At 40.0% G+C, this 21,325-nt stretch overlaps 1 protein-coding gene across 1 annotated transcript in view; it reads right to left on the bottom strand.

Moving 5' to 3' along the window:
* Nucleotides 1-20,334, bottom strand: part of LOC120523653 (FH1/FH2 domain-containing protein 1-like) — a 49,462-nt gene extending 29,128 nt beyond the window's left edge. The window contains exons 1-2 of the mRNA XM_039745167.1: nucleotides 19,374-20,334; nucleotides 6,635-6,787 (exon numbers count right to left, since the gene is read on the bottom strand). Coding sequence (XP_039601101.1) covers nucleotides 6,635-6,787; nucleotides 19,374-19,886 — 666 coding nt within the window. The 5' untranslated portion in view covers nucleotides 19,887-20,334. The remainder of the gene's footprint in view (nucleotides 1-6,634; nucleotides 6,788-19,373) is intronic.
* Between the last annotated feature and the right edge of the window lie 991 nt (nucleotides 20,335-21,325).

Below are 21,325 nucleotides of genomic sequence, written 5' to 3'. Positions count from 1 at the left end.
TGAAACTCAGACGGTGGGATGTGACTCGCCTTTTTATGGCGACTTTAATATCTCACAACTTCTTTTTTATTTCACGCACTGTGCGACTTTGTGAACTTGAGCTTTCGAGTTTCTCCGACACTCTATGTCACTCGTTCAACTTCCTTTTGTTGTTTATACCACTGTTTAAACCAACAGATTTTTTCTTTGCCTGCACTCAGTATTTGATGAACTCCTTCTATTTCTCCCCCATGCTTTTGCCACTGCCTTTTCACAGAATGCTGAGCTTAAGGGCTATTTCTATTGATTTACATATCCAAAGATCCTTAATTCTGTGATGAGATGGGGCGGGACAGAAGGCGTGTGCACGTGTGTTTCTTTTCACGCTGATCGGGATTTATGTAGTGGAAGAACGTGGAAGTGGGCAAACGCTCAGATTTATGCATCTGGATTTTTTTGTGCGTAAGCACATTTCCGCCTTTGTGCTTACGCCATGTTATAGTGTGAATTCTAACCTTAGATCTTCAAATGAGTGTCTGCTTAGAATTCCAAGAGCAAAACTTTAAAGACGTGGTGAGGCGGCCTTCTGCTGTTATGCACCTAAAATCTGGAATAGCCTGGCAAAAGGAATTCACTGGGCTGCTATGGTGGAGCACTTTAAAAAAACTGCTGAAAACACATTACTTTAACATGGCTTTCTGATAACTTCACCTTCATTTAATCCTGATACTCTGTATATTCAATTCATTATAATAACTATTCATGGTGGCTCTAAAATCCATACTGACCCCTACTCTCTCTTCTGTTTCTTTTTCCGGTTTTCTGTGGTGGCGATCTGCGCCATCACCACCTAATCAAAGCACCGTGATGTCCTTCATTGATGGACTAAAACCCAGAAGTCATGACCGTCATCATCAAGTCCCTCCAAGAGAACCCTAAATACAAAGAGGACTGTTTCATTAATGTTAGGTAGAATGCCCAGAGGGGGCTGGGTGGTCTCGTGGCCTGGAACCCCTGCAGATTTTATTTTTTCTCTCCAGCCATCTGGAGTTTTGTTTTTTCTGGTCCTCCCTGGTGATCGGACTTTACTCTTATTCTATGTTAATTAGTGTTATCTAATTTTAATTCTTACTTTGTCTTTTATTTATCTATTCTTCATCATGTAAAGGACTTTGAGCTGCATTATTTGTATGAAAATGTGCTATAGAAATAAATGTTGTTGTTGTTGATGTTAAATTGTATGGTAAATTGTTTTCCAGTTTTCAGAGAAAAAAATCCATCCATCCATCCATTATCCAACCCGCTATATCCTAACACAGGGTCATGGGTGTCTATTGGAGCCAGTCCCAGCCAACACAGGACGCAAGGCAGGAACCAAACCCCGGGCAGGGCGCCAGCCCACCACAGGGCACACACTAGGGACAATTTAGGATCGTCAATGCACCTGACCTGCATGTCTTCGGACTGTGGGATGAAACCGGAGTACTCGAAGGAAACCCATGCAGACACGGGGAGAACATGCAAACTCCACGCAGGGAGGACCTGTGAAGCAAACCCAGGTCTCCTTACTGCGAGGCAGACGCGCTACCATTGCGCCACCGTGCCGCCAGAGAAAAAATGAAAGTGCTTTTCATTGTTTGAGCTTAATTTAGCTTTACTTTAGCATCTTCTCATATACTAAGTGCTAGACATGTTCGTATTTTTTACTTCATTACAGCATCAGACTGAAACTCGTGTGTTACAGTCAAAAATATACCTATGAAAAAGAATGTCCCATTTAAATAGCCAGATTTATTTGCAGTTATACTTTCACTTTAATTTTGGCATTCGTTCATTTAATTCATTTAATTTTAAAGGTGGAATATATTTCTGCTATAGTATGCCTTTCCTATTACTTTATCTTTTTTCTTCTGTTAGATAATCATCTACACATGTCAACGGTTATTAGAATGTGGTATTTTATTAAGTCTGTTTCATACATCAAAGGATTTTCATATTTTATTTCAGGACATACTTTAAGAGGTAAGCATAGTGGCATGGAGAGTATCTTGCCAGCTTATGGCACTTGATCATCGGTCAGATTCCTGGCCAGGCTGACTGCTTTGTGTAGTCTCCTCATTTTCATCCAAGCATTCTACTTTGGCGTTCTTTCACATTCACAGGTTAACAGGTGACTATAAATCATTCATTTATGAGAGAGCGCCTCTTGTTATGGACTGAAATTGAAGGGAGGGCTGATTCTTTCCTTACAGCCATTTACTAATTTTTTGGCACATGACAGCAATAACAGCATGCAGTGCCACAAAGACTTTAATAGAGCGATTTCTGCTATTGTAACCTTTGGCTGCATGTACTGGCCAGGTTAAGAAAATGAACTAATGAATGAGTGAATGGATGACTGGTATGTCACCTCAGAAACAGCTGAGTATTTTGGAGACACTTATTGCCATAATATAAAACTATGAAGGTTAGCGTACGAGGGGTTACCCAAAAATATCAAGAATTTTGTTTGAAATCGTATATTTCTTAGAACATTTCCAAAATGTAATCACCCACAAAATACTCTCCCTGAGATACAGTACACTTGGCCCACCTCTATTTTCATTTTTAATTTATTTTCAAATAATATGCTTGCTAACAAGTGACATTAAACAGCTTATAAATACTCCACAAACTACACCAAAAATGATGTTTAAAATGAAACAATTGCTTGATATGTAAAATTTATTTGGTTCAGATGACTGGTCAAAAATCCAGGTGACGTTTACATAAACAAAAGTATATTTATTATTTCAATTTAATTATAGTATTTTTGTAAATATAATGTTAATATCTTCTTATATAATACGCTACCATGGCTGTCCCAGATTTTAAATCACCTTTAGCTCGCAAACCGTTTGACCAATTGACCTGAAATTTGGTACACGTATAATATGCGACATCAACTATCTGCTTTCGGGTTGATGATTGACCAACAAGATTATCCCTCTTTTTATTTTTATTTTATGGTAGGATCATCTCTCGGCACATGCGTATGGGTGTCGTTCTCATTCTTACCACTTTCGCCTTCACTTCCCCTACTTGTTCATATCTTAAATCATTCTTGAGGCAGATTGAAGACTTAGTTTTAAAGTTAAATTAAAGAAAACATACTAAGTAATTGCAACACAAACACTGACTTAATCAGTTTTAACACGAAAAGATGCCGACAGGAGAAGACGACTTGTAGGGTGGAGAAAAGAAGAGCTGCTCAGGAAGCAGCAAGCGCATCAGCCTCTGAGCAACCGAATGGTAAACTTACAGAGGAAGAGGATGAAAACTATGAAGTCAAGCGTATTCACTGCACGTTATCATGCAGTGCGCCGTTACTAGTGTATTAAAAAGTGAAAAAGGCATTTATTTATTTAAGAATTTAAATCAAATGCTTTTTATTCGTCTACAGCAGGGTTTGTTGAACTTTTTTGCAACCCAGTCTTGCATTTTGTGGTGTCATCAAGACATAAGATGATTGGCAGAGCGGGGAGCTCCCCGTTGGAGAATTGCTACCAATTGTAATCGATTTTCCACTATCAAAATCAAATGATGATCTAGAGGGAGGTTTGGTGAGGGATTCTGTTGTGGATGGTGTAAGCATGTCTTCAAATTTGGTGAAGCAAAGGGAACAGGAGATGAAGTGGGAGGATAAACGAGCAATCACAGGCAACCATCTAAACCAGAAAATCAGAAGGAGAATTTGCAAACTGCCAAAACCAAAAGGGATAAGTGATAGGGAAAAGAAATCAGCACCAACTCTCATACTTGAAAATAGTTTAATTAGTAACGAGAACAACACTAACAGCATTTTCTGACTTTATCAAATATTGCCGCGGAGTGTACTAATGGATGACCTTCAGCAATGGTGAGAAAGAGCCCTCTCTATCAATATCTCAGGAAAGGAGTGAGTGAAAAACTCACAATATTCCTTCTTCTTCAATTTGTATAAAACTTGCTATAATTTAGCTGAAAATTGTACACCAGACACAACTCTCCAAATAAAAATGATGGAAACTCTATTAGTGATTACCCTAATTGTGAATGATGTTAGTTAGCCCTTGCCTTGCTTGGGCATGTGTTAAGGCCTGGCAAAAACTGAAACCCTTTTAGGAAAATATTGTTTCTTGTCTGTCAGATAGAGGGAGATTTAAATTCATTGCAAATCCTCTTACAGTTGTCTTTGGATTTGTAAGCTTAGTTTATCTCTTGATAAACTGTCCATTATTTTCTGTGCTACCGTGTTATCATGTCAACAAATTCTGCTCAATTTGTAAGAATTCTGTTGCACTCTCCATTACCTTAATGGAAAATGATATCCTTATATATAATTTGATACTATTCATATGTATGATGTTCACGTCAATACCTCGACTCAATACAAGTTAGAACCTCACAATGGGACTCTGCCTCTGTAGTTAGAACATAACGTGGCAAACGCGGACGCAGTATTGCATTATTGGCTAAGAATGTTTGAATGCTTCAGTGACGCTGCTGGACGGCCGAGTATAGTAAGTTGGTGTTGGTTCGAGCAGATAACAGTAAGTTCGGTTGGTTTTTGGAACGTTGGTTTGGTGGGGTGTACTTTCCACGACTAACATTGTCGTCTGACTTAAACCTTTCGACAGCTCCGGAACCATAAGTAATTTAGAACGTATCGCCATTTGCTTAGTACGTTGAAATCTATCTTTGGGCAGTTCGGTTTTGGCATCCGTCCTTCTGACATCTATTGGCAAACTGAGTAATGATGGCTGGGTATTAACGACGGTCATTGTTTAAATTTTAGCCAATCTCAGATCTAAAATGACCACGCCAACATAATTATTACTCCGACTCTGATTAGAGTCGTAAAATATGATTTGTTTTGAGAATTTGTTTGCCAGAAAAAGTCAAATGAGGTGCGCAGAAGAGCTGAATTCACATCTCGCAGCTCTGTTTAAAAGGTCTATTTTAAGCACAAATCAGTGCCATGATAACAAAATCATTTCAAGGACTTAAAAAACAAATAATTCTTTGCAGAGAAAATATGGATTTCACAAACGTAGAATTTATAGCCTGATTCGATCGGGCTCCCAGTCACTAGTATTTATATATTTAAAACTGAAACAAAATCACATTTTCTTTGTGTTGTACTGGGCAGAATTTCTTTAGAATTTGGCCAGATTTCATTAATGTCATTCAACAATGATTCTGCTGAGCTCTGGCCAGTGTATCTGTGAAACGTGAAAGTGTCTTTCTAACGTCTTTCTGAGAAGGTCACATCTTGTCTCACTAAACAGGTCTGGTCTCATGCCAAGTTTTAAATGTATACATTGTGGCATGCGGCTGGGGTCCATGCCCAGCCGGGACACCCCTGCACACTATATTCAAAGGGGAGCAGCCCTGGACAGTGCAATACCTCCCCCTGGACACTAGATGGCTGCCCCCCTGGGTTGGAGCAGTGCCTCGGTTTCCCACAGTGCTCCAAGGGAATTGGAGTTGGGTGCAGCCATGTTGGGTCCCGCAAACACCGCCAGGGGTTGCTGTGTTAGGGACTTGTAGTGTTATGGGTCCACAGCTCTCTGAGCAGAGGCCAGTTTTAGTTAAATGAATAATCACCGTGTTCACGGCTTAGTGGGGGGGCGTGGTGGCTGTAGCGGATCTCAGGGCGATCACCTAAGTGCACAGGTGAGAAACTGCCCACATCCATGATTGTTCCTGAGGCTGCTAATGTGCTGCAGCTGCTATGGCCTCCCTCAATATATAGAAGCGCGAGTTGGCTAGGGAGGAGAAAAAAAACAAGAAAGGAACGGAAAGAGAAAGACGGAGGTTGATGGGGAGCATGGAGCTGAACCCGCATCGTCACAGGACTCCTGAGCCCCTATGGGCAACATGTTCATTACACCTGGAAGTGCAGCCAGAACTCGGCGATCAAGCACCTGGAGCACTTCTGGAGGATAAGGTTGCCAGGGAGGAGTGGTGGTTCCAGAGAGGAAAGAGAAGTGCTTGGTATTTGTGTGTGTGCTTGGGACTGTGTATTGTCTGTGTGCCCCACAGGTGAAGAAAAAATAAATATTGGTTTTATTTTCCATGTGCCTCAGTGTGACTCTGTGTCGGGTCGGACAAGGTATAGTGCCTTTATTCACAATATATACAGTATATATGCATGTATGTGTGTGAGTGTAGCAAGAGAGAGGATTAATTGTATTTTAAATCTTTTACTTATTTTACTGAAACTTATGTTTGATTGTCATATTATAAAACATATTCTGTAATGCTTAGATTTGGAACAAGGAAAACTTGATAAAGTTAAGAATTGTTTTCTTAACATTTCTTTGATGTGAAGGGGGATACCTGAGATTCTGGGCACCAATCTTTTATAGCGGATATCTGATGACTTCACACAACGGGCACATGTTAGAAATGTCCCTTGATTGCCTAAACAATAGAGAGGCATCCAGAAAGAGCAAAGGCAGACACGGTGACCAAAACATAATAATAAAAAATACAAAAATACAATAATAAAATACTTCTCAGTGCAATTGAAAGAGCAAATGCAAAAACTAAGAATTATAACACCTTCTGCTACACTTGCTTCTTGAGTCTGACTTGGCATTCAAAGCAGTTTACACATCTAAACACTTACCTGGATATCTTCTCTATCTAGAACACACTCGTCCATTTTAAGGACAGCTTCTCGGATTATGTGAGGTGCTGGTAATGAACTCAGAGCGATGTTGACGATATTGCTTCTTCTGAGGTCCAGAACATTCAGGAACATCTGTGCACCACCTTTGCTCTGTTAAAAGAAAAAGAAAAATAACGATTTACTTGCATTTCAGAAAGAAAATAAGAAAAATATATTTTATAAACCACCTACAAATGAAATGATGGCAAAATTATTAAATAAATACACAAATAAATAAAAATGGAACAATACATAAATAAATACAATGTGAAATGTGAATATAAATAATTAAATGTGTTACAAAATATATTTTTAAGGATTATTTCTTTATGTATTTATTTAATTATTCCTTCATTGATTTATTTAAGTGACACCACACTCAACAGGACTGAAATGAAAACTGTCAATCATCAGAATTGAGAGGGTGGGCTCTAACGAATACTCTGTTTTGATTGGTGAATCATCTCCAGAGTGGACTTTGCTTGACTTTGTGATCCTGCGGCTCATGTGCAGGCTCAAAGCTGTGGCTGTGCGCGTTGGGTACAAGTGCAAGAAGATGACTTTAGCAGTGACTTTAATTCAAGAAACTCAGAATATATCATTAGGAGTCTACAGCTGAATTTTCTGCTATAAATGAGGCACTTAATGGCAAAAGGTTTATGTCTGCTCTATTGCTGACTTACCACTCAAAACAACACCTGCTTCCTACATTGGTTATGCAGGAAGTATTTTAAGATAGAGAAGCTTTTATCTGTGGCACCTCTGCACGAGAACCACCTTTTACCACCCTCTCAAACATATGCAGTTTTTAATGTCTGGAAAACATTTGGGATTAAATCAGTTAGAGATCTGCACATAGACAAAGTCTTTCCATCCTATGAACAATTAAAGTAGCAATGCACAGAATGCATGTGTCTCATTTAAAATTGTCCAAAATGTTTCCAGGGCAAGATCCAACCTGTGAACGCTGCGATCAAGTTCCAGCCTCACTGGGCCACATATTTTGGGCCTGCACCAAATTAACATCATTCTGGACCAAAATCTTTAAATGTATTTCAGACAGCCTTGGTGTCACAATCACTTATAACCCACTAACAGCTGTGTTTGGTGGGCTCACAGATGGAGAAGGACAAACAAACTGTGATTGTCTTTACTTGATTATTGACATTTGGACTTATTTTGCTCAATTGGAAGAATCCTAACTCTCCTCTTTTAAGTCAGTGTGTAACTAATGTTATATACAATTTGAAACTGGAAAAATTCTAATTTGCACTTAAAGGATCTGTGCAGAACGTTTTCAAAACCTGTCAGGATCTGATCAATAACATTTTAGAATAAGCATTTAAATTGAGGAAGCAGGTTCTCTCCCCTCTTTTACTCCATTTATCTTTATTCATTGATTAATTTATTTACTTATTTTTACCAGCTTAAAGTTTCACTCTGCTGGCCTAACTCTCTTTCTTCTCAGGGGGTTGATTTGTTTCGCACCTTTTTTTTTGTAAAACTGCTAAAACCCACACTCTCAACTTTAAAGAGCGAAAGTAACTGTTTTCATTTCAGTGCTTATTTGCTGTTGTGTGGTGTTACTGAAATAAATCAATTAAGAAATAGTTAAATAAATACTGTGATGGACCTTCGCCTGTCCAGGAGGCCATCGGAATAGAAGGTCAGCTCAGGAGTGTTGATATTCCCCTTCTATACCAGGACATAGACACAGAAAGACGCCGCAGAAGCACCCACACCAGGGTTGGTGTCCCAGCTACCACGGAGGGACACTCTGGTTGGAATTGGGTAACCGGAACGTGAGGGCAGTGGGTGACTGCCTGATATGTGTAAAGAATCCCCCCCTGTACACTGGGTGGCATCATTCTATCTGGTGATCCGCAGTATGGACACCTGCAGGGCAGCATGGGACTTGGGTTCCCAGGGGCCTACCCTGCCCGGTTTCTGTCAGGGAGCTCTCAGATACTGACAGCACAAGGACTCTTGTGGTCCTGCCTGGCTCCCCAGAGACAATAGATTTAGCTCCAGAAGTATTCGTGGGTCCAGAGTTAAAAGAGAACCCTCCACTTGGCCTAAGGATTTGGATTCGGGATGAGGCGGACAAGGCTTGTTGAGAAGAGTGGAAGGAAGAGGGAAATACACAGGGAAGAGAAATTGTGGACAATTCTACTGTATATTGTGAAGAGAAGCTTATTAAGAGGTATTTCCTTGTTAATAAACTACTATTTACACCTTGGTGTTCTGCCGTTGTGACAGGGGTTTTGGTTCTGCGACCCATTATAGTTAAATTTCATATTGTTATTGTTTATTAATTGTCCCATTTCACAGTACTTTTATTCATGTGTATTTATTTAAGTTTGTATGAAATATTTCTCCATTGTCTAGTCTTGTTTTAAAACTTTTTTTGTTACATTTTATGTTTTTTTTCTGGACGGTTTCTTGCGAATTTGGTGTTTTGAAGCATACAGAACCTGATTTTGGCAATCATTTTTTCACTAAATCAATTATTTGCAGGTGTTGAAATATTTTGAACGTACCCATTTTGTTTTCCCATAGACACTCCCATTTTGTGGCTTCATTGCCATGTTGTGGTGACCCTTTGTTAGGTGGTGCAGTTTAACAGGTCACAATTTGTGAAGTCATCATTAAATCAGCATAAAGGTCGACACAATACATTCTGATTGACTTTTGTCGATGAATATGGGTAGGCTTTGAAACATTCTCATTAAAAAACTGCCTCATTATTCTATTGTTACAGTATCTATCTATCTATCTATCTATCTATCTATCTATCTATCTATCTATCTATCTATCTATCTATCTATCTATCTATCTATCTGTGTGGTTGACTGGTGAACAAGGGTTCTCTTGGCAGGAAACTATAACACAGGAGAAGTAGTGAAGTATTGTTAGATGAGTGAGAAAGCTCCAGGTGGCACTTGAGATACACGGGGCAGAAAGGTACAAAACTATCTGAGAAAAGATTTCACTTTTACTTTCCCACCTCCTCCAGTCCTTTAACTGTTCAATAATTATTAATGTAACAGGTGTGGCCTGAAGGGGGCACTCCAGCACCCCAAACACCTGACACACACAGACGCAGCACAAATAAAAGCTTTTATTTTGTGTAGAATGCTTTCTCAGCAAGCGTTTCCCACTACAGAGACAAGTACAAATAAAGCACCAACACAACTCTTGCTCCTTCTTTGTTTCTCCCTTCTGTATCTTTCTCTGCCTCCATCTCCGGCAAACTTCATCTTCTCCCTCCCGACTCTGGCTCCTGGACTGAAGGCAGCAGGTTTCTTTTATCCTGCTCCCTGGAGCACTTCCAGTGGCCTGTTCGCATGGTCTGGAAGCACTTCCGGGTGAGGTGGAAGTCCAATGAAGCAGGACTCTGCAATCCCTGCAGCATCCCCTGGTGGGTCCCATGAGACCCAACAGGGATGAGTTATAGAGTTCCATTTTCCATGATGCCCTGTATGAAACCATGGTGCTGTAGCAACCCAGGGGAGCTGCCATTTAGTGATCTGGAGGAAATGCCCTGTGCATGGTCTTTCTCACGTAAGGGCCCTGGCTGCCCACCACACAGGATAGACAATTTTTAGTCTTTTGAACATTTTCTGATTTTTAAATAAAAATATTTCACTATATCACAGCCACACCACTTATTTTACAGTTGTTGGTCATGTTTGCTTGTCTGTGTAGTTATAGTACATTTCTATGAGTGTTTTGTAGGTTGCTGACAGTATTCTGTGGTACATCTGATATCATCACTGTGCCCCTATTTAGGATAGAGGCATGGTGACCTTGATGTCCAAGTTTGTGAATACTTTGCAAAACTGAAACGTTACGTGTTGTGACTTCAGAAGGAACAATTGAAGTCGCATTTCATGTCACTTCAATGGCTCCCCTGTCCAGAAAGTTGGCAGCTTCAGTCTCCTGTGTGTCCAGATCACCAGCTGCCTTATGTGGTCTGTTAACGCCACCAACATTCTCAAAAATACTTTGTAAAGGCTCATTTTCCTTAGGAGGCTGAAGAATTTCAGAATAGGAACCAAAACATAAATGAAGTTTTACCACTGCACTATTGAAAGCATCATGACCAGGGGCCTCATTCATAAACGGTGTGTACCCACAAAAATGTTGCATAAGCCTGTTTCCACATTCAAATCGTGATGTATAAAGCCTAAACTTGGCATAAAGCCACGCACATTTCCACGGTAGCTCATTCCCTGGCGTACGCAAGTTCTCCACTCTGTTTTGCAGACTGGTGGCGCCTAGCGTCAAAGCAGTGCTACTGTTCCAGTGTGGTTTCCCTTTCTGTTTTAGATCAACATCCCTGAAGCAGCTTTTTAAATACACTGAAATTAACCTCATATTGTTTATTAGTTTAATTCATTTGATTGTAATTAACCTGTAACAATATAATGGTCCACAGAATGGCCAAACTATTCTAAATACAATAGCTGCTTTAGCTTTGTTACTCTCACTGCACTTTCTTCTTCTTTCAGCTGCTCCCGTTAGGAGTTGCCACAGCGGATCATCTTTTTCCATATTATTCTCACTGCACCACTCAGAGTATTTATATCACTGTATCTGAGTGTGGAATCACAGCTCTACAGCAGCTGATCGGAAAAAGAATTATTGGTATACAGCATCTAGCACACGCTGCCTCAGCCATGCTGTCTATTGAACTGCTCTCATACGGCAAACACTTTAAAGCCTTTCCTGTACGGACCTCGTGATTCACAAACAGTTTCATCCCAAGAACTATAAATACACTCAATCAGTCCATCAGGTGCTTTTTGTAAAACTGTTTGTACTTATAATTACAATCACCCCACTGTAAACTTGCACTACAGTTATAATATTACACAACCTGAGCCACTTTATAAAGTTTGTATTCACATATGATGATGATATCATTTTTAAGATGAAATGCAGCAAAATATGTTTATTATATTAAACAGTGTCACGCACAAGCGCATGGGGAGCAGCTGAAGGACCCGACGCGCATTGCGACAAGTCGTGCCAGGGGACAAAGGCGGGGAACTAACCTCTCTCTCTTTTCATAGAAAGAACGAAGCACCGCCGCCATGATTCCTCCTGCAGAAACAAAACATCATCACTTCCGTGTTCCTTTCTTCCCTCCGGTCCCCTGTTGATGACGTCCAAACCTTATCCATCACCATGCCTTCCCAGCATTCCATGATCCTAATTTCCGGTCAGGCTCCTTTTTATGTCCGTGCAACCCTCCCTGTATTGTCTAACATATGTCTCTGTTTTGTTTTGAGATTTGGAAGACCTTGGTTTTTCTTTTACAGAATACAGGGCCCAAAAACCCCAAATCTTTGTGACTGTCTCGAGAGTCTTATTATAACAGATAAAACTTTCACTTAATTTAAATAATCCATATGGTTAATAATTAAACATGTGAGGACATGGTGCTGCAGCACTAGCGAGGAGCTGATGCTCCATTCTTGGATTGTTTCTGCCTCACACTGTATTCTTGCTGGTGCTGACACGATACTGGAAGGATAGATGGATAGAATAATTAAACATGTACTACGAAGATATTTCAATGTTTCTTGAAAATTTTGAAGAATCGGCATTCTTAGCTTACAGATGGCTTAACATCTATTACAGAGCTGATTGTGTGGCGATTGGGTATTTGGAGAAAGAAAAGTAAGCACAGGAATTGGAAGATAATACGTTTGAAAGAGACAGTACTGCTGCAATAAATTATTTCATCAAAGGTCACGCACGGTGCAGAAGCATCTTGTGTGAGACATGAACAATCACTGCGCCACAGTGTTCCCATGTTTAATAACATGCTTTAACTCCTATCATCATGAAAAGGATATCACGTATACATCTCAGTATTTTAATAATTCAGAGAACTGTAGTATCACAAATGTAATGGATTCTGTGTCCTGTCAGAGGAAGAGAGCCGGTTTAAGAAACACATAGTGATTCACACACATAGAGCACATAGAAGATCAAATACAAAACAAAACATTTAACGTGCTACTTTAGTTACGATGGGATTGGGAAACTAGTAAATTAAACAATTTTAAGATGAAGTTTATGATGTTCTACTTTAATAACAAAATAAACTAAGTGATTAAAGTGAAAATTTCAAGATTAAAGTTGAGATTTTGTGCTTTTTTTACACTGTCTATTTTTTTTTCTCTGTACCCTAATAAGCTTTCATATGACACTCAGACGGTGGTCTACAACTCGCCTTTTCACGGCAACTTTGATATCTGACAACTTCTTTTTTATTTCGGTGCTGTATGACTTTGTGAACTTGAACTTTCGAGTTTCTCCAACAATTTATGTCACTCGATCAACTTCCTTTTGTTGTTTATACCACTGTTTAAACCAATAAATAGTATTTTTCTTTGTCTCCATTTGGTATTCGCTGAAATTCTTCTATTTACCCCCGTGCTTTTGCCATTGCCTTTTCACAGAATGCTGGGCTTAAGGGCTATTGATATTGATTTGCATATTCAAAGAGGCATAATTCTGGGAGGAGTTTTGGAGTGGCGACAGGCGCTTTCACGTGCATTAATTTTCATGCTGACTGGGATTTATGTTGCGGAAGAACGTGGAAGTTGGCGAATGCACAGATTTATGCGTCTGGATTTTTTTGTGCGTACGAACATTTCCGCTTTTGTCCATACACCATGTTATAGTGTGAATTCTTTGCACGGCGTTATGCATGAGGCCCCAGATGCATCATGGTGTGGTCTGCTAAACTGACTTGCCAGGATCGCAAACTCCTCCAAAGGACTGTCTGTCTGTACATCTTTTAAAATGATTAGGGCTGACTTTCCAAAGTTACTCGCCCACTAGAGGAGAACTGAATCTATCATCTCTAGCTCACCCTGTGTTTTCACATTTGCCTTCTGGGAAACTGGTGGATCCTCACCACTTGTTTCAACCACTTCACAAATAGTTTCTTGCTGGCTTCACCAACACCTCTTCCAGCAGTATCCCAAGTTTGGTTAGTGTTTTCGTTCAGACCCTTATTTGGTTATAGTCAATGTCTGTCTCTTTCTCAGTATTTCACCCTTAGTCCTGAAGCGTATCTTCCTTGCTGCCCTTCACCTGGGACAGAACACAGGAATACAGCACATGAAAGGAGGGGGAGATGAACAAAGCCTAGGACAGAGCCCAGAAGCACCATATTGAAGTGATCTCCACTCCTTCTATTGTTAATAGTGCATAGCTAAGTTAAGTCATTTATTAATTAAAGAGCATTTTCATACTTTTTATTGTTTTGATTTTTTTTTGTTACTAAACAATCATTTTATTTTCATGAGTACCAACAGTATGTAAGGTTTAGACACTGGCACTCCATGTTGTTTAAAGGAACAATGGTTACTGCTGGACCTGTGGGAAGTCATGTTGGATGTGGGTGTATGATGCTACTGAAGTGCCGCTATTTAAGATTTACACATATCCAAATCTTAGGGTTCTTCTAAAAAAGCCCACTGTGACTTCAGATATATAGTGAAGAGTATAAGATGAAGTTCAAACTTTGTGTTTTGCTTTCTGACTATGATTTTTGCCTACAGTTCTCATATTCTAATTACGTCCCTTATATGAACCTGTTTACTGACTCTGCGTTTGGAAAGCCCTTGAAGAAAGCTCAAAATTCCCCAATCCAATCTTCTCTAACATTTTAGCTTCTGTGGCTTGCCTTTAATATCAGGACATAAACTCTATGAAGTGACTGCTGTTATTTGTTGTTATTGAGCAACATAAAAATAAAGAGAGAGAGTACATACAGCCTTCATTTTAAATGCGCTGCAAGGGGTGGGGCTTAGGGAGGAGACTAATAAGAATTACTTCACATTTGAGTGCATCGCGGGACTCTGGCTGGCAAGCAAAAAGATCAGCTCATTCTCAGGCTTGATAAGAGACATGTCACGTGTCTAGGTTTATTATGAGACACTAGAAAGGAAAACTAAGGCAATTTCTTAGACATATCAAGTCAGAAACAGAGAAGGGTCAAACCTGAGGGACTGAAAATTGATCAGGCTATCAAGAAGCAATGCGTTATACTAAAGATAGATTGCTAGCAATTTTAGCAGGAGAAAGACCAGAACAAGAGACTTTACAACCAAAGCTGGAAAATCAAAAGGAACTTTCATCTAAGCCAAAACATTTAGTGAGAATTATAGTTTCTCTATTATAAAAAAAAAATCTTCACAGGTTAACAGATGTCACTCTAGAAGTCCTGTGTGACCAAGTGCCCAGGCTTTGTCATACTGTGATTTGTCATTTAGGTAGGCTGGCAATTGTTTCTTCAGCCTTACACATTTCCATCCATTAACCGGCAATAATGCCAAAATGTCCCCCTGCAATTTCCATATTACCAAGAAGAAAAAGTGATGTCATTCACTGGCCTAAAATGACCCTATGTGGCTTCTATTATCCCTAAAATAACTGGACTCTCAACTTCCAAACTTACTTTGAAAACCTTTAATAGCCTTTGCCAGTTATGTTTCAAATGCGGCTTTCATAATCTCTACAAAAACAAGCTACAACCCTGTCCTGATTTCATCTTTGACTCTAACAATACATCTACAAAATCCATCCAGCAGACGAGACAAGATTTTCTCAGAGAGACACTTTCACGTCCTGCGAGACAAGTCTTTGTGCCGAGAGATTTAACCATGCCCAATTAAACAAAGAGTAGATGATAAAGTAAAATGTCATAAAGAATTAAAAAATGTTGTCGTGATACACATGCAGAGCAGATTAGAGATAATGAAAGTACGAAAATGTGAAAGTCTCAAAAAATGGATAGTAAAGTTTGCATTAGCGCAAACAAACGGAAATTATTACTCTGTAAAATAACGGAACAGCGAAAACAGATTGAATATATTGTTCGGATTTAAACTTTAAGATGGTGACTTGTCTAATTTGTGTTGCTTTCAATCAAGAGGCAAATTAAAAGATTTGTTGTTTGGTGAAAGTGAAATCCTGCGAGAGAAATCATTTCTCATTTGTGTGAATGCTATTGCCAGACACGTTTCTTGTAGAGAGAAAGAAACGATACTCACTCACGGGCAGTTATACGTTGCGTTGTCACGATGTAATTCCAGACACGGAATCAAAACTCAATGCGATACTGATGAAAAGGTAAAAGCGAAAAGAGATCAAATATATGGACGTAGGTGATATGACAGAAGTGCACCATGCGAGATGTAGATCATGCGGCACGGCAGCAGCAGCAGCTGATCGAGCAAAGAGGAGGTAAAAAAAACTGTATGTGTTTCCCATTGTATCACCGTTTAAGAGGGGGATTCAAAGGAGCGATTGCATCTCCTTGGGGTGCGTTCAGTCCCCCTCTTCACAATGTGAGTGGCAGAGATGTGAAGTGGCTGGCGCGTAGTGCAGGCTGGGGGAGAATCCCCCTAGTAAAAAAAAATGAAAAAAACAAGAGCAAATAGATCATAAACCTAAAACCAGAATTGTGTAAGCAAAAAAGTCATGCGCTCTACAAACACAGATAAGTAAAGGATCTCCAATGGCCTAACAACAGGACTCACAAAACAGCCATGTCCTATACTCAAACAAAATGGCATCAGAAACAGTGCAAAATAATTTTAACAGCTTTGAATACTTATTGGATTACAAAACTAAGGTCATATTTGAATTTCTTATACTTGAAACCCCCATATAGATACAAAATATCCCTGAAAACTATCACAGAAAAGCCTTACAAAACTAATAATGAATATTTTCATAACACAAAAGTCAAGACATTAATCAGAAGATGAGGACAAAACATATCAGAAATCAGAAAACAAACCTAACGCTAGGGTCTACTTGAAAAATAAGGCAAGTGTCCTTAGGAGACATACAGTAAGTTGTAGCGTATCCATTGAGGGCTAAGGCACAATAAAGCTGTTGCCCTTTTATATTGTCATATCTGTGACATTGTGTAAACAAAACGGTGCTAAAAATAAGCTTTGTCAAATGTCAAAATGACAAATAAACTCCATAAGTTGAATCATATGGCCCAAAACTCTAAAATACACATAATTCACTTGCATAAGAAGTGTTTTAATACTCGAGTTCTCACTGCTGGGGCTCTGCTCCTTGCTCTGTCTATTCTGCTGCCTTTCTTCTAACACCCCTCTTTATTTGTTGATTGTTTTGCTGTCTTTTCCCCTGAGAATATCTTCAAACGGGATGGGCTCCCAGTAGTTGCCAAATGCTTAGGTGGGCTGCTAATTACTGCCATGTGAGGACTGCTATTTAAAGCTCAGTGTCTCCCTCAGTGTTTTGCTGAGGCACTGAATTTTTCTAATCATTGCACTCAAGATCAGCAACATATTGTGTGTTGATTATAAGTTTATAGGGTCAAAATTGTTATGTGCAGAGTACAGTAAAATGTGCGGGCCAGTCAATGACATCAAAGCATTTCTCATTCATGAACTGCCTACACACTCTGGCCTCATGAGGCCAGGCATTGTCCTGTACCAGGAGGAACTCAGGGCCCACTGCACCAGCATAAGGTCTGGCAAAGGCTCTGAGGGCTCTCCTGGTACTTAAGAGCAGTCAGGGTACTGTTGCCTAGCATGTGGAGGTCTGTGTGACCCTCCAAGGTGGGCCTTGTCAGATTATCACTGACCCACCACCAAACTGGTGAAGCTGGATGACGCTGTAGGCTGCATAACGTTCACCACAGCATCTTCAGACTCTTTCACATCTGTCACATCTGCTCAGTGTGTACCTGCTCTCATCAGTGAAGAGAATGGAGCACCAATGGGCTATCAGCACAGGTCCCATTAGATGATGTCGGGCCCTCATGGCAACCTTCAGAAATAGGCACACCAGAGAGAGGAGAGAGGAATTGTCTGCAAAAGCATCCCTTTCTGGGGGTTGTCTTGCTGTTGCCTCTCCAGGGCATGTGTTGTCTCTTTCATTTGCACCAAAGTAGGTGAAGTTGATTCACAGTCGCCTTATTCTTCCTAACTGGACAGATTGATATCCCTGAAGCTTAGTTGACTTGGTGTTAGAACTGGCATGATTAAGTGTTCCTTTATGTTTTTTGACTGTTCAGTGTACAGTGTATATATCAAATACATATAAAAGGAAACAGGGACTGTGTAAGGCGCCACAAAATGACAGAGGATGAGATGAACGCTTTACGTTAATGTGCTCAACAGTGAGAGTGCCAGTTGAAGACCGACACAAAGATACAGAGAATAAGAAGAATGCTCAGGGTATGCATAGGACAAAAAATATCAAATATTTTAAATGTATTCTGTTACATGTAGGTAATGTAGCTGGTGAATGAATACATGTCAGGACATTTTTGCTTTGCACCCTCCACCATCATAACCTATTATCTATGTGGGAGGAGCAAAACCATTAGATTCCTCAAAAATTTCCATCTCCGGTTTTCGACGGATCTCAACATTTTAGGGTTCCCGATACCAAAAACACTGATATCTCAATGATGGATATGTGTCTGTCTGTTTGTGTATCACAGTTTTTTGAGGACAGTCTAGAGCTAAAACAGCCTGACAGAAAAAAAATACCAAACTCGAAACTTCGAGTTTATGAGATGACGATGTGCTGATTAGTTTTTGAGCCAAATTATTATTGTAAAGCACTTTGGCCACAGCTTTCCTATGTTGTTTTAAATGTGCTATATAAATAAATTGACATTGACAAATTGTGCAAGAGAATGAGGCACTCTAGAGGAACCCTCAAATACTGGAATTCTTCAATTAATTATGAATTCTTCTTGTCAATTGCTATTGTAATGACCTGTTTTATGATCAGAAATATCAGCATCAAAGCAGGAAATAAGTACTGAAATGGTATTGAATAGTTCGGGTAACTTGATTCCTAGGGTGCAAAGCCTACTGACGCTCACGTCCAATTTTGTACTGTTAGTTACTAATTAAATAAATCTTCACAGAAAGACAAATCTTTTCATCCAGTCAAATAATCTATCATTCGAACAATCAATCATCCATTCACATCTCTTAGTTTTGTAAACTTGCTTATTCCAACACAGGGTTAGGCAGCAGGGGTATAATCAATCAGTCAATCAATCAATCAATCAACCCACCTTTCCATTGTATAGATCTGGCTACTCCAATACAAGGTCATAGATAGATAGATAGATAGATAGATAGATAGATAGATAGATAGATAGATTATCTATCTATCTATCTATCTATCTATCTATCTATCTATCTATCTATCTATCTATCTATCTATCTATCTGTTATATAGTGCCTTACACTCTATCTATCTATCTATCTATCTATCTATCTATCTATCTATCTATCTATCTATCTATCTATCTATCTATCTATCTATCTATTTTTAAAACCTGCTAATTCAGGTACAGGGTTGTGTGATGGGTGCCCATCTGTCACACGACAATCAATCAATTAATCAATCATTTAGTTTATACAGCTCCAATTTAGAGCATACACCATTACAATGCTTGCAGTGGACTGGCATCATATCAGCCTTGTTCTCAATGTTGCTGTGAAAGTCTCTACCGTTATAGCACTAAATTAATGAAGCAGGTTTGGAAAAGTATGAATGACCAGATGGACGATCACAAGACATTGCACAGAGTAAACCAGATTGGGTGTCAACGGGACAGTAAAATGTCCGCCTCAGCTGCCTATTAATTTCTACTCACCTTGAAGGCACCAAGTCCTCCTGGTTTGGACTTAAAGAAATATTCCAGTTTGTGTGTGTCTACATTGACTGGCTCCAGCCTGGCCCAGATTGTCTGCTGCCCAAAGTGACTGACTGTGGGCAGCAGTGGCAGAGAAAGGAGTTCATTCCAGTGAAGACGGATCGTTGACTGCTTTGTGGAAAGTCCTGTGCAGTCATCAAGACCTGGAAGTGGACAGGCTCCTGACTCAGGTAGAGGTGGAGGAGGAGGAGGAGGAGGAGGAGATGATGGTGGAGTTGATGCATCAACCTCTTCCAGCTTTTCACACCCAGCAGAGGCCACCAGGCTTCCTTCACCAGACTCAATCTCCACACCTTCATCTTCCCAAAGGTCTGAGAAGTCGAGGGCATTTAGTTGAAGCTGGGGGACGTTTTTCAAAAGCAGATCCCAGGCCTGGTCCAGGTCAGCCTTGTGGTCCAAGGTGCTGAAATCAAGCCTTCTTGAACGCAATTGTCTCCAAACACCTTGCTTCATTGCTTATCTCTGCACTTCAGAACAAAGTCCAAAACAATCTCCCCGTTATTCACTTTATTTCAAACAAGAAGGAAGTGCACTCAGTGGAGCACAAAAAGATTTTTTGTTTACTTAGTCTTAGTACAACAATTTATCAGGTAATAAAACACTCTTCTGGCTAACAGAGGTGAAATAAAAATGAATAAAGATCAAAGCTTATCTTTTCATGACTTCTCCAAACTGGTATCCCATTGAAACCAAACTCCCTTCCAACTTCATCCTCTGACTCAATAAGTCTGACTGGGTAAAGACAATCAATGCAAATTGTTTACCACAACTCTGAGGTAGCAGGACCTCACATTGCCCATTTAGTCCTGCTCTGCTCTCTTGAATGCTTTTGAGGAATGGCCTTCCTCTTCATTTTAGCTCACTCCGTCTTGTCCTGCTTTGCTCTTTCCCAGCTACTAACTGAAAGTGTCTGACTGGGCTAGGACACAGATGGCCTATCTCTCTCTCTCAATCTCTTTCTGCTCGCTCAGGCGCATTAAGTATGCTGTCCCAGGAGAGGTGCTGTAAACTTGATGCAAAGATTAAGTTGTCTAATCTCATTGCATGTACTGTACTGAAGTCATTTCTATGAATGTGGTAACTGCATGGCTCCTACCCTTTGGATGTCTACTGTATCTGTGGGTGAAGCTCTTATAAAAATGCACCTCTAGGCTTTTGTTTTCAGACTGACTTCACCCTGAACTTACAGCTGTGTGTTGTGCATTGGTTAGCATCGCCGCCTCTAGGCTTCAAAGTTTTAAGCTTCAATCCAGGCCCAGTTACCATATCTGTTCTGTCTGTGACCCGACATTTGCGTGATAGACATATGAGCGCTGACAAAATAGCGCCCATTAAAACGTGGCGTCAAAATCACACCAACAAAATCGCACAGACAAAATCGCGACGACAAAATCGTGAAAGTTTCATTAAATATGAATTACTAGTTTAAAGCATATATAATAATGTTTGTTTTATGTCCATATTATGAGACACGGCACGCAGATAGTCCTTAAGATCAAGCCATCAGCAACACGTTCTCGCATGTTCCACATGGTGATAGGAAACAACGGGTTGGCTTGTCGAATGTGTCTTAATCGACCAACGTAATTGTCCTCCCAATAATCATAAACATTCTGGAGATTGTTGGGTCTACTCTCGCTCAGTTCATCGAAAGCGGACCCAACATCATCTGGAGGAACGAAACTCAGTGCAATTAGCATCTTTGAATACAGTTATAACCTAGCACATAATGTGTACATAATGCGCACGTACGCATCCCACTCTCTTAGCCTCTCTCGCGATTTTGTTGGCGCGCATTTGTCGAAAACCAGTTAGCGAGTTTGTCAGCGCGAGTTTTTCCGTCGCGCTTTTGTCGGTGCTCATATGTCTATCGCGCTTTTGTCGGTGAACCA

Source organism: Polypterus senegalus, chromosome 1 (assembly GCF_016835505.1).
Source record: "Polypterus senegalus isolate Bchr_013 chromosome 1, ASM1683550v1, whole genome shotgun sequence".
Classification (NCBI taxonomy): domain Eukaryota; kingdom Metazoa; phylum Chordata; class Cladistia; order Polypteriformes; family Polypteridae; genus Polypterus; species Polypterus senegalus.
This window is presented reverse-complemented; position numbering and strand designations above follow the sequence as displayed.